Genomic DNA, 14,082 nt, shown 5'->3' with positions numbered 1-14,082 from the left:
AGCAGTGGTCTGTTGCCACAGACAACCTGGTGAGAGACTCGAGGCAGTGCCTGGAAGGGTCCAAGAACAACTGGGAAGAAGTAAGCAAGCAGGAGGGACGTGAGGATAAGGGCCCATTCTTGTTCTTTGCTGGTCCACATCATGGGCTGTTTTTAAATGTTAAATTTTAAAGAGACACTTCACTCGTTCCAAATGCAGAAATATTTTATTTTGGTTTCCTTCATTGTTTTGGAAATTCTGTTTTGGTTTATAAAACATAGAAATAGCAACACTTAAAGCAAACATTCAAAACCCCATTGTGACAAATTACTGACTTTTTGTGCAATTAAGAATACATATATGAAGTTAGGCTACCAAATAGTGTTATTACAATGACAATTCTTAGTGCAAACCCTGTTGTGCTTGTATAACACATGTACTCTTACATATCCAACAACAGTGGCTTTAAATGTATAAACGACAACTCAATTCAGTCAAATGTGGCAAAGACTTGCAGTAAAGAGAAATTTTGTTAATTTACCAAATTAACTTTTTAAAAATTCCTTAAGAAGTTAATCCCAGGAAATGACTTTTCCAGATTTCTACATCCCAGAATTTTGGTTTGTCAAATATATTTCACAGAGATCAGGTAGTATTATAACAACATTTGCTTATTACCCTCCATTTCAATAATTACCCAAGTACAACTATTCCATTAATATATTTGAAGACATGCTTTTTCTGAGAGTTTATTTTAGGGGCAAAAAAGCAAGTTAATCATCACATTATCAACTTTTATGAAAACCACATTAAAAGTCCATTGGCCATTACAAACAGTGAGTGGTTCAGTGAAGATAAAGTGGACAGCTCCTCAGGCATCACAGTTGAGTATGGTTGATCCAGATAATTCTTGAAATGCTGTCTTCACTGCAGAGTCTAAGGCAGGTTTTTTTTTTCATAACCCCTGGAAAGGAGGGAAGAGCCAGGTGTGGAGGAGAGTATGAGAGCAGCCTGCTGCGAGATGAGAAGCCATTCGCTTGGATGAGCCGCCATTCTTCTGAGACTCAGCACCCGCAGTGCTCCAAGGCAGACCTATCCTTTGGTTTATTAGGAACCTTATGCCCCATTTAGGAACATCAGGAGGGGATTGTTTTGAAACCTTACATCAGAAGGATTTTGTGAGTGCATGTGAGATGGTAAAGGGAATGTGGCAGGGATTTTTTTTAAAAAAATCTCTGGTCCACTTGTGATGTTCTCCAGCTAGAACAGTTGTTCTTGTTTCTAAAGGAACAGATTCCCTCCAGTGCATTGGACTCTTCAGAGCAGCAGACAGCTGCAGAATTTGCAGCAAGTAGCAGACATCTCAGAAACAGCAGAGTCCTAACCCCTTATTTAGAAAAACAGGGAGACAGAAGTTTTATCACCCACCTTATTACTGAGGAAGTCTCAAATAACTTAGCACTTTTATAGTTTCCCCTTTACAATTTTAAGGCTCATTTTGGAAATTGTATATTACCATGAATATGGTCTGCAATACGAGGTGACTGTAAGGCAGTGTTCCATTTCCTCTAATAATCCTATGACAAGACCCTGAATGGACAAGCCAAACATGGACACTTCCTTCCCTATGCTTGCTGCAGTCAAAATTCCCAACATGAAGGCCATCAGTAGAAGAAGGGACTGTGGAGGTGCGCCATCTCTTCTGAGCTTTCTTCCTACGTTACACCTTGATGGTAGAATATAGTTCGTCTATCTGTGACCTGAAATAGTTCCGTAGCTCTGGCCTTTTTGCCTTCATTGTTGGGGTCAGAAGGCCATTGTCAATAGAAAATAATTCAGGGTGCAGAGCAATGCCTTTGACCTGAAAACAAACAAGGCTGTTAGGAGGAGAGAGGACAGAGAAGACACAGTGCGACCTAAAATGTCTAAACAGCACATTAATCCTTGGAGTAAATGAGGACCCTTCCAGGCAGCCAATGCATGCTTTCACTTCAGCCACGCTGTGCTTTCTCAACAAAGGACAAGAATCCCATTAGGACAAAATTTAGGTTGCATTTTGGACTTTGGCAAAGATGGACCCCTCCATCTTTGGTTCAAAAACCCCTACCAAACCACTCCATTATTCATTCCTCATATATTTCTTTATGCTACCTCGTCCTCTTCTATGATCTACTTGTAAAAAGTCTTCAAGTAAAAAGTCTGTTTTACAGAAATTCATGTACTTTGATAAAAATCATTACCTGTTCAAATGGTTTCAGACCAGAATCCTTGCCAATTCTCACCATATCTTCTAGGATAGCTTTTTTGACATCCTAATAGGTGAGAAAAATAAGAGGTTCCTCTGTTGAAGGTGCCTTCACTTCACATAAGTACGCTTGATGCAAAGTGGAGACAGAGGATGGACTAGACACTTCAGAGCCTTACCTTGTTTCTGCACAACTCGTCAAAGGAACCTTCAAAGCCTCTCTTTCTGGCCCAGGAAGGTAAGGTCTCAGCATCTGGTACCACAATTGCTATGAGGAATGCCTTTAATACAGACATTGAGTATTACAGTCAGTTATTCCACGTGCTCTCAAGTTCTTTCTTTTTCTGTGTCACAGACCCCCAGAGAGTCTGATGAGTGTTATGGGTCCTCTCTCCAGAACATACTCCTGCCTCCACCCACCCAGGGCTCACAGCGTGCAGGTGAAGAATTCCTGGCTCTGGAATACAGCTGACATCAGAAAGGTTGCAAATAAAAATTTTAAAAATCTAACAAAACCCTAATTCTTATTTACTTCTGTGCATACTTTTTTGTCTAAAAATACCTTCCTGTTTATAAAACTAAAGGTCAAATAAGCAAAGTGATAGGCATTAGCTACTTGCTTTAGAAAAAATAGGAAAATTTATACAGTCATTTAAAAAAAAAATCACTCTAGTACCTCTTTTTTTTTTTTTTAGCCTTAGTAACAATAAAGTTGAACAAAAATAAAAAGCACAGTAAGGTTCTAGATCAAATAAAAATAAGTGTAAGGGCTGGGGATTTAGCTCAGTCATGCCGCTGCCTGCCAAGTCATGCACTTGGAAAGTGCAAGGTCCCAAGTTCAATCCCTGGTACCAAAAAAAAAAAATGTAATCTTAAAAAAAGATTCATTTTCTCACAAGAAAATGTTCTTTCAGGAAAGCAGAACCCCTTCTCTGTTTTGCTACCACTAACCCAACATTTTGGCCAATGTGTGCTTAACTGCAATATTGGTTGTAGTTTTCAACTCTGAATATTCTTAGTTCACAACTACAATTTGCTCAAAAAATATTTAGGAGCATACCATAAATAATCTAGGTTTAGGGCTGGGGATTTAGATCAGTGGTCGGTCGCCTGCCTTGCAAGCGTGAGGATCCGAGTTTGATTCCCAGTACCAAAAAAAAAAAAAAAAAAAAGCTAGGTTTAATGTTTAATTTTTTTATACTTTTAAAATATAATCCATGTATAAATATTTTTCTTAATTAGATTAGAAGAATATATTATTGACCTCCCACTATCTTTATCCAACCACCATTGGTATAATCAGACCACTCTAATTAAAATTAAAATATAGGGCTGGGGATTTAGCTCAGTGGTGCTACCACCTGCCCCACAAGCACAACGTCCTGAGTTGAATCCCCAGTACAAAATAAATAAATAAAATAAAATATAGAAGTTATAAAGAAGAAAGTCCTGGTTAGGAAATGCCAACCAGCCAAAACCAAAGGTGAATGGATGATAGTCTAACAGGTCAGACATGAAAGTCACTGCTTATTTTCTCAGTCAATCGTACCTAAGCCTCTGGAGGACAAGGCACTGGCAATGGTGAGCATCACATCCTTAACCTAGAAAGCACACACCTGCAAGCTTTCTCCATGGACAAACACCTGGGCCACAGGTTCACTTCGCAGGTAGATATTTTCAATCTTCTCAGGTGCTATATATTCTCCTTGTGCCAGTTTAAATATGTGCTTTTTCCTGTCAATGATCTTCAAGGTTCCATTCTGTTGATCAGAGAGGAGGGGGCTGTCTGGCTGGCTTGTGCCCAGTACAGTATTAATCACAACACAGTACGAGGTATTTGTTATACATTATCCTTTCATCCTGATAACCTCTTGCTGAGGCTGGTACTACCCTTTTTTACGGAGGACTAAGGTTTACAGAGATTTAGTAATTTGCTCAAAGCCTTTCAGCTGTGTACAGAGACAGAAAAGGGACTCCAGGCCCGTGCCCATTCTGCTTCACCACCTGGTACCAGTGACCTGTCAGCCCACTGGCGGTGTCTGCTTCCTTTATTTTAGCATGCCTTATTCAGCTTCCTACTGAATGAGGTCCCTACATAGCTGGTCCACCAAGTGAATTAGGTTCTGTGAGAAAGGGCACAGACTAATCCTTCCATTGGCTTTGCACAGAGTAAGGTTTCAAAAACAACACAAAGGTGGAATTTCAGATTCCTTTATCGGTGCTGAGGAAGGAGGGTACTCTGGTCTCCTCAGCAAGAGTTAGTCATCTCACACCATCTGGGAATCTCAGCTAGCTCCAACATTAAAGACTAGCATCAAATTGTAAATGTCTCAATCTCTTGGATTTCAAATGAGAAGCAGCGGCTGGAGTTGATGTTAAGCATTAAAACAAATTTGCTACAGTTAAAGTCAAAATAAGTACGCTAAGAGTAAAAACCTGCCTTTGCAGGAAATAGAATAGTCAACTGTACCATTCAAGAAGGAGAATGGGAAAGAGAAAATTTAGGGCATCCCTGCCACATAGGAGCTGAGCAGTAAACAGGATATATTCTCCCCTGCAGTGGAACAAAACTGTTAGAAACTTACTGGCAACCATTTTCCAATGTCTCCTGTGTGTAACCAGCCATCTTTATCCAAAGCTTCTGCTGTTTTTGCTGGGTCCTTCAAGTAGCCCTTAAATACATTTGGCCCTTTCACGCATACCTTTAAAAAAAGAAAAGGAAAAAGGAAAACCATGGTATCTATTAACACCACTTACTGGGGATCCTCCAAAGAAAACTGAGGTATTGGTGTCTGTATGTATGTGCCAAACTTTAGCTAAAAGCCCTCTATTCCAGGATCCTGAAGGAGTAACCAGAACCCCCATCAGATCTGAGAGGCTCCTCCAAAGCCCCACTTCTCTTTTTTACATTTTTTGTCTTAGCTGCAGTGAAATTGTAGGGTTAATGCTTGCCTAGGTTCTGTCTCAAAGCTGCCAGAAAGCTCCAGAGGGCATGAGATCACTTTTAAGTAATTAGGCTTCCTGTCCAGGAGACAGCAGCTTACTAATAGGTATCTAGGGCAATTAGCTGGCAGGAGATGGTCCCCAAGGACCTAGGCCACTGGAACGTTTGTAACACGCTCTGGGGCTCAAATCCCCAATACACTGGCAGAAAGCAGGCATTAGTGTCCTCGCTGAGGCCTCTTGAGACTTAAACACAAATGAAGCCTGTCTGATTCCATGATCACCAGTATAGCCAAGCTCAGCAGCTGTATCAGGCAGTGTTGGAGCCACTCTTAATGGTCACTATTCGAGGACATGCCACTTGAGTCAATGACTAATGGGGTTTCACTCACCTCACCCTCACCCTTGGCAGCCATATAATTCATTTCTTCCACATCAACAAGTTTTATGAAGTTGCAAGGCATTGGGGCACCAACATGGCCTGTATATTAAAAGAGACAACGATCATTCCTAAGGGGACAGCTAATATCCTCAGGCCACAGTACTTTTATAACAAATAAGCCTCCTTGTAAAAACAGCTGCTATCAACTTCTGGCTTCTGCAATTGTAACCATTCTCTCTATGGTAAAATAGTCTAAGTTTCTTCCTAGAAGCAAAATGAAAACATTCAAAAGTCTTTTCAGGACCTTTTGTAAGTCTAAGGCTCTCAATTATTTTCAGAAGTATGAATAATTTAGTCACTGAGTTTAAAGGTTAGTACAAACACCTGGAAGCATGTTTTCTAAAACTGTTACTTGATTTCTAGAATCAGACAGAGCCCACATGTTATCCTCCTCCTCCTACATCTACACAGACTTCTTGGTGTCTCTATTATGAGAGAACACACACAGCTCTGGCAAACCTTGATTATTCTCTGCTCCACCCCTCCACTGCCTGGTTCTGATCAATACAGCCTTTATTTCCTAGAGTACAGATGTCTTACACTTAAGTCTATTAGGTAGGACAGTGCTTATTTCCACAGTCAACTTAAGTCTCTTGTCAAAAGGGTTTTAGAATTGGGTTGTGTTTTCCAAAAACAAAAATAACTAATATTAAATACATTTTGGGAGAATCACAAGTAACTATTCTTACGTTTTAATAATTTTAATATATGAAGATCACTTCTAAATTCTCTGGATTTTTAAGGAATATGAGGTTAAAATTAAACACCATTAAGAAGACTTGTAGACCATCAGCATTAATCCTACGAGAATTATGTTATTAGATAGTGCTAGCTTTGAAAATCTATGTTACTAGATGGCACTAGTAATACACTAGGTGAGTCAGGGCAGTTTACTTATTGTAGTGTTGAATATGCTACCAATATAGCAGAGAGGAAAGCACAAAAGTTTTGCAGTCAGATTCAGATTGGAATCCTGTCTCCAAAGCTATAATACTGTAAAAATTTGTCTCCACATCCATATGTTATTTAAGCAAAAATCTATACTTTTCTCTTGTACCTTTTAATGGGGATATTCCAGGATCATACTCACGTACTGGCCATCTTAACCGCATATCACACAACCTTATCTGCCATAGGTATGTAACTATTTGTGGGTTTTTTCCTCCCTTTTTTTTTTGCTTCTGAAAAAGGGGGCTTGTGTTCATTCCTATCTATAGTCCTAACATCTAGCACAGCACATAGTATAAATTTAATAACAATTTTTACATTAAAATTACCAGCAAATGATAAGACCCTAACCAATTACTTGCAAGTTCTGTGGGGCTAGACAGTCTTACTTTGGTATAAAAGGCATCCTCTCTCACATGTTCTCCTAGGACCCAGGCAAATCCCTACTGTCACCTGGAATTATAGTCAGATCCCCAAAGTACCATTACAGTTGGCTACAGGGGCTATTTCCACCCAGCTCCCCAGATTACAAGAGTGTTTACTCCTAGTCCTAATTATTTGGGACATAGCATTTGCTTAAATTGGCTAATGAACTAATCAGTTATTAACCAGGTCTCAATCATTCCAATCACCGAAATGCAATAAGACAGTTCCAGAAGTGGCTGCCCCACTAACCGTACCTGCTGTCCAGTCTCCAGGTACACTCAGGGAGCAGCCAGCAGTGCACTCTGTCTGTCCATAGCCTTCGTAGAACTGGGTTACCAAGAGGAGACATCATTAAGGGGGACAGCCATTCTCTTCCAGAAATGCACAATTAAGTTCCACTAACACCCAAGTTATTGCTGATTATGAAATCTTTTTGCAAAATTTCTGTAGATTAAGTTTATGCAATGGCTCAACATGTGACCAAACCTTCACTCCCAAACACCAGCCCTCATCCATGTTCATTTTTTCTTCAACTTTCTGTGAATAAGCAAGGGACACTTCCACATGACACGTTACTACCGACCTCAGAGTACCCCTGCTTTGTCAGTTCATGGTATACCCCACATGTCTTAGCTGTCACCACACCTTGGCCCCTTTAAAACAGGTTCTCAGGGAACTGGGGATTTAGCTCAGTGGTTCCACCACCTGCCTCACAAGTGCAAGGTCCTGATTTCAATGTCTGGTACCAAACAAACAAACAAACAAACAAACAAAACAGGTTCTCAGCATGCTTTGTGGGTAGGCTTATCACGTTCTCATACCTACACGTGAGTCTGTAGGCATGGCTTGTGCCTTACCCTAGAGAAATTACACAAATGATGGATACAAACACATCTGCCCTGCCTAAGGGAAAATATATAAATTCATATTTCTCCAAGCAACCTAGCAATGATGTATCTTCCAAAAAATTAAAAAAGTACTAACATACACACATAAATTGTAGATGGGGAGAATTGGTCAAAGAACACAACATTTCAGTTAAGAGGAATAAGTTCAAGTGATCAATACTGTACAACGTGGTGACTATATTTAATAACAATGTCTTGTATATTTGAAAACTGCTGTGAGAATAAGTATTCTCACCACATGCAAAATGAGAAGTATATAAAGTACTATATTAGCTTGATGGAACCATTACACAATATATCCACATACCAAAAAACACCTTTGTGTACCACAAATATATGTAATTTTGATTTTCCAATTTAAAAAAACCTCAAACAGAATCAAAATGACTTTTGGTCGTTTTGAAGAAGTCTCAGTATCATGAAGTCTGAGATAATCCCATGGTGTGAAGTGTACCTCACCTGACAGCCAAGGGCTGCTCTTAGGAACGTCAGCACAGTGGCAGATACAGGGGCAGCTCCTGTGACCATCAGCCGGACTTTTCCACCCAGGCTTGACTTACATGGTGGAGAGAGAAGGAGAAAGAGGGTTACATATTGGCAAGGCAGTTGGCTCCTCAGTCAAAGACACATGCTTGGACCCCATGTCGATCTAACAGTGTCTAATGATCAACCCCATCTAATGATCTACCAGTTCTTCTGCAGGTGGAAAGGAAAGAACTCACACTTAAGACAGAGAACGCACAGGTGTCACAACAGGAACACAGGATTTGAGTTTGCTTCCACCCAGAGCTACTCATTTATTCTCCACAGGTACAGAAATGAGCAAGCACCTCTGCTATAGGTATTTTAGGGAATTAGATACAGTAAGAGTAGGGTGGATCTGTTGCAACACCACTATTTTGGCATCTGAGGAGACATAACGTTATTACATGTTCTTTAACTCATGTTTACAATTTTACCTTGGGAGTGCCATACTTGATCCAGAAAAGCTAAACAAAGTGAACAATTCGAAAAGCTACAATACCCCGAATCCTCTTCCCATAGATGGCTAAAGAACTGTCCAGATATACCTTGGAGACTGAGAATAATAATGAATAGCTTTGTCCTTAATTTGTGGACGTATGCCAGAATAATAAAATCATGTTATTCTTTCCCTTACCTTTATTTTTCTTTTAAAAATAGCCCTCAGAGAAATCTTGAAACCCAAGTGAGTTTGCCCAAGAATAATAGCTGTGGGTCTGTTACCTGTATTTTGTGGAAGATGAGTTTATCCCACACGCTATTGTTTCTAATGATGCCACTACGAAGCTCTGCTTCTTTCCTCTTGGAGGCAAAGTCCAATAGCCATCTCTTCAGTGTGGTGTTTGCTTGTCCAAAAATCTAATGAGGTAATAATAAGAAGGTTTTCACAGCCACCAAATCAGGGCCAGAACCAAAAGTCAGACATAACATGCCAGTGAGGATGTGAAGAAACTGGAATCCTGCACACTGCTGGTGGGGAAGTAAAGTGATACAGCTGCTTTGGAGAAACACTCTGGCATTTGCTCTAACAGCGAAGCGCAGAGAAACCTTATGAACCAGCAATTCCATGCCTAGGTGTATCTCAAGAAGAAATGAGAACGTATGTCCACACAGAAACTTGTATGCAAACCTTTGTTGCACCATTAGTCATAATTGCCAAAAGCTGGGACTGGCCCAAATGACCAATGAATTAATAGCCAGATAAAATGTAGAAGATAATGGAATATGATTTGACCCTAAAAAGAATGAGGAACTTGGGCCGGGGATTTAGCTCAGCGGTTCGGTGGCCTGCCTTGCAAGCACAAGTACCCGAGTTCAATCCCCGGTACCATAAAAAAAAAGAATGAGGAACTGATTCATGCTACTTGGATGAAAACAAGCTAATGAAAAGAAGTTAGTCACAAAATAAAACACATTACATGACTCCATACACACAGAAGTCTAGCACTCTAAATTGAGACAGCAGATCAGTAGTTGCTCGAGGGCTGAGGAAGGTAGGAGGTTGGCAGATGATAACTACAGAGGAGGTAAAGGTTTTTTTTTGAGGTGATAGTGATGAAAGTGTTTTATATTGATTGTGGCGATGCTTGCAAAATTTGTGAAAACACTAAATTTGAATTTGAATTATACACTTTAAATAGGTGAACTACATGGTATTGGAATTCTATCTCAATAAAGACATTTAAAATTATTTTTAAAGCATGACTAAAAAATAAGAAAAACCTCAGAGATGACAGAGAAGCCTTGCCTCAAAGTAAAGAGTACTAATGCTGCTGATCAGAAGTGGTCTTGCCCCACTGTGGTCCTCACTATGACCTCCACAATGTTTGGGGCCACCACAGAGGGCTGGCGCTCACTTAGTCCCTTCCTTGGCTTTGTTGCTTCTATCTGTGTGGCTAAGTAATATTTTATATGTGCATAGAGCTTTAGAATTAATAAAATCATTCAATAGTTATTTTTGTGTGATCCATTTAGCAACTTTATGAGATAGGCAACGGGAAGAGAGGTCACAGTCTGTTTTATGGATGAGAAGTTAGAGGATCAAAGGCTATTTTACAAATAAAATGACCTCCCACTTTCCACCTTATGGCTTGTGTGGTCACATGTTTCCTCTTTTAACTTTACTTTGTGAAGTGCATGTATCCTAATTTTACAGAGGAGCAAACTGAAGTTCTGTGGGAGTCAGATGTTTATCTGTGGTCACACAGACGGTTGAGCCCAATTCACACCCGAACCTCTAACTCAGAGTCCAATGTTCTGTCCCCCACATTTTGCCGCTTGGAACTTACTCGGTCAAACATCCGGTTCAGCAGTCTTGGAACCACAGGAAAGATAGTGGGTTGAAGTACCTTGAGGTCATCCATAAGCAGCCTGATATCTCCTTGGAAAAACCCTATTTTAGCTCCATGACACAGCATCACACACTACAGAGTAGGCAGAAACAACATGTTTTAAACACTGCAGGAGGAGGAGCATGAAGACAGACAACACGCAGACCTGAGGTCTTAAAACGTTCTACACAGAGATAGCTTCTTTAAAAATGTTTCTGTATTTATGGTCATTATACAAATAACATGGAAATGTTATTTGTCTTGATCATCCTGAATATATAGGAATTAGTATGAAACTAGGGTATATCATTTTTAATGACAAACAGAGAGGTGTTAAACTTCATGATAAACATCTGTTGAATGAATTACATGTTATTATATACTCCAAATATTTTTAGCATTCCAGGAATTTCAGGGCTAATCTATTATCAAAATAAAACTGCATTATTTGCCTCCAGTCCATCTTATTAAAATCTCATTTCCTTTGTTTGAATCTAACCAAAATTTTCTAAAAAGACACTGAAAAAGCTGAATCCAAGACAGCAGGATATCTAATAAACCGTGCTTCACCTACAATATGCTGCATGACTGTTCTCCCTACATAGTGCAAGCTGTACTGACAAACCAGGTGGACCTGACCAACAGTCTGCCGATTCTAAATTTTAAAAGGGAGATTAAAAAATGAGAACCAAGACCTGTCATGTGAAGGTACAGGATCCCAGCAATGAATGTAACTGTATTGTATACCTAGATTGTACCAATAAACTCAATAAAAAAAAGGAGATTCAAAAGATGATGCCCCAGAAATACAAATGATCTCCAGCTTAAAAGCAGAAACCACTAGACAGGTGCACGAATGTTTACTACTGAAAAAGCTCACCCTTTTGTTCAGTGTGATCTGTCTCCCAAGTACATCTCTAGCACTACAGCTATATGCATTTGGCCCACTGGCAACTCAATTGAGATCAGTTTATAAACTCATAAGATCTGGAGGTGGGCAGCAAGTAGAACACAAATGGAAGAGGGAGTCTAGTTATCCTCAGTCTTTTAAAGGTAAGTAAATCATGCAGGGCAGCAAGTACAAGTGTCAGCTATTAATTAATTATCTCTGGCACACAGCACCTGGCATATAGGTAGCGAGTGCTCAATAATTATTCACTAAATGAATAGATGGTGCTCACTGTTTTTCCAATGGTATAAAATCCCAAATCTCCAAGAAAAAAAAGACGGTTCTTGGTTAGTTTTTAAATTTGTTGCACAGTTGTATACAGGGAACCCAAGGAAAGATCAGCCAAAGATTACTTTTCCAAGGGCTCTTAGAATATTGGCAAAAAAAATTGGTCTTAAACTAGCTCACCCATTAGGAACAATCAAAATCAAAACCAGATTTCTTACAGAACAGAAGCCTCACCAGATTTATCAGACTGAATAAAAGTTCCTTCTACATTAACCTCTCTGGAATTATGTCCATATTAGTATCATTCAAAATGCTTTTAATTATCTATCTATCTATCTAGGCATAGGGGGGTCAAACTCAGGACCTTGCTCTTGCCAGGCAGGCAAGGTGCCACTGAGCTACATCCCTGGCCCAGCTTCTAACTTTTAACTGAAGGCTTCAAGTTCAGGTATTCAGTTTAGACCCATTAAAAATGTATTCTTTCCAATAATTTGTACCATTTCTTTTTGTTTGTTTGTTTTTTGGTTTTTGGTTTTTTTTTTTTTTTTTTTTTTTTTTTTTTTTTTTTTTTTTTTTTTGGTACCAGGGATTGAATTCGGGTCCTTGAGCTTGCAAGGCAGGCCACCGAACCACTGAGCTAAATCCCCAGCCCTGTACCATTTCTAAAACAAGGCAGAACAAAGAACTGACTGAGGGGATGACAGTCTAAACATCACACTTACCTGCAGTAATTGCTCATACATGTGTGCAAGTGGTAAGAATGAAATTTGTATGTCACTGGCATTCAAGACAAGTGCTTTCTGTAAAATACAACAACTTAACAGAATGCAAGCAAACAAGCCAAGAAAACAAAACCAAATGCCTACCTCTACAACTGTCTCAAACATGTGGGCGAGAGGCAAGAAAGATATCAAGGTATCATCTGGGCAAGGGTTCACTGCATTCTGAAAGCAAAGACACCAGCAAGGCAAAGAAGCATTAAGATTTCCTATAACTTCCCACTTCCTTTCAGAGCACATAGTACCTCAATACCAGTTTTTATTCAATTAATTTAATTCTTCAGGCACTAGGGATTGCACCCCAGGTCCGGGGCATGCTAGGCAAGTGTTCCACCACTGAGCGATAAGCCCCTTGCCCATTACCCACCCCCTTTTAAATTTGAGACAGGGTCTAAGGTTTCCTTCCAGTCTGGCTGTAAATCTGTGATCCTCCTACCCCAGCCTCTCAATTACCTGGGATCCTAGGAGTGTACCACCAGGCCCAGTGAGAAACCATTTTTGCTTATGATTCTTTTTCTCATCAAAAAATAAAGTGAAAAAGTAATACTTTATGGAAATAGAGTGGAGGTCACTGGTCATTCTCAATGACAGAATACACCCATTTCAGGACTTTTTTATTTCCTGTAGGGGTAATTTTACCCAAATTGCAATGTTAAGGGATTATGTGCTCTGTTTATTGAGTATTTAGAATTAAGGTGCCCTTCTGCCCTGCAAGTCATCTGCGCCTTAAGAAACACAAGATCCACTCCAGCATAAGATAGCACACTATGTTGCATCTGAAAGGGGAGAAAGGGAAGAGAAGACAAGATCCCCAAGGTCACTTATTTACTGTATAAATGTACCTACAATATTTTAGTTTGATCAACATTTTTTACTTTAAAGCTCTACTTTTCCCCATGAAAATATCTCACTTTGTTTAAGGCAACCTCAGATCCAGCACCAAGGGATTTGCTGTGCTATAAAATTCTGATCAGGTAGATTAAGTGTGGGCATCTGATTTCCCTCAGAACAGACTTACTTAGGGGGACAGTGAGGGTTTGCATGAAATGTTCATGTTGCCAATAGTAGCTGTGCCACACTGAGAAATGAAGGTGTTGACAAGTTACCTAGAGGATGATGAACCCACTTTCAAGCCAGGGCCTTCCCCTCTCCAAAGTTGGGTCATACTTAGTAATAAAGTGACAACAGGTGAAAATCCCAGGCCTGGGCAAACTCAGCAGCCCCAGAAGCACTGGATGTAAGTTGAACATGTCATAACCTTAGCTTAATTTCATTCAGGTATGACTTCATGGCAACTAGTATTTCTTACTTTGAAATTGTTACACAATGCTTTGGTTTTGTTTTTTGCTTTTGTTTTTTGCTTTTTTTTTTTTTTTTTTTTTT

The 14,082-nt window shown here is 39.7% G+C and overlaps 1 protein-coding gene across 4 annotated transcripts in view; it reads right to left on the bottom strand.

Annotated features, from left to right (window-relative positions):
* Positions 1-906: 906 nt before the first annotated feature.
* The window catches only part of Acsl1 (acyl-CoA synthetase long chain family member 1), a 47,120-nt gene continuing 33,944 nt past the window's right edge, over positions 907-14,082 (bottom strand). For 2 of the 4 annotated variants that reach the window (XM_033765410.1, XM_010645191.2), the window contains exons 11-21: positions 12,787-12,864; positions 10,702-10,836; positions 9,137-9,271; positions 8,351-8,446; positions 7,238-7,310; positions 5,560-5,648; positions 4,810-4,926; positions 3,841-3,984; positions 2,404-2,505; positions 2,220-2,291; positions 907-1,840 (exon numbers count right to left, since the gene is read on the bottom strand). In XM_033765410.1, the coding sequence (XP_033621301.1) occupies positions 1,700-1,840; positions 2,220-2,291; positions 2,404-2,505; positions 3,841-3,984; positions 4,810-4,926; positions 5,560-5,648; positions 7,238-7,310; positions 8,351-8,446; positions 9,137-9,271; positions 10,702-10,836; positions 12,787-12,864 (1,182 nt within the window). In that variant the 3' untranslated portion in view covers positions 907-1,699. Of the gene's footprint in view, positions 1,841-2,219; positions 2,292-2,403; positions 2,506-3,840; positions 3,985-4,809; positions 4,927-5,559; positions 5,649-7,237; positions 7,311-8,350; positions 8,447-9,136; positions 9,272-10,701; positions 10,837-12,642; positions 12,721-12,786; positions 12,865-14,082 lie in introns of all 4 variants that reach the window. The other 2 variants (XM_010645192.2, XM_019204278.1) reach the window with 2 other exon arrangements.

The sequence above is a fragment of the Fukomys damarensis genome, unplaced genomic scaffold (assembly GCF_012274545.1).
Source record: "Fukomys damarensis isolate Sample0158 unplaced genomic scaffold, DMR_v1.0_HiC HiC_scaffold_18, whole genome shotgun sequence".
Classification (NCBI taxonomy): domain Eukaryota; kingdom Metazoa; phylum Chordata; class Mammalia; order Rodentia; family Bathyergidae; genus Fukomys; species Fukomys damarensis.
This window is presented reverse-complemented; position numbering and strand designations above follow the sequence as displayed.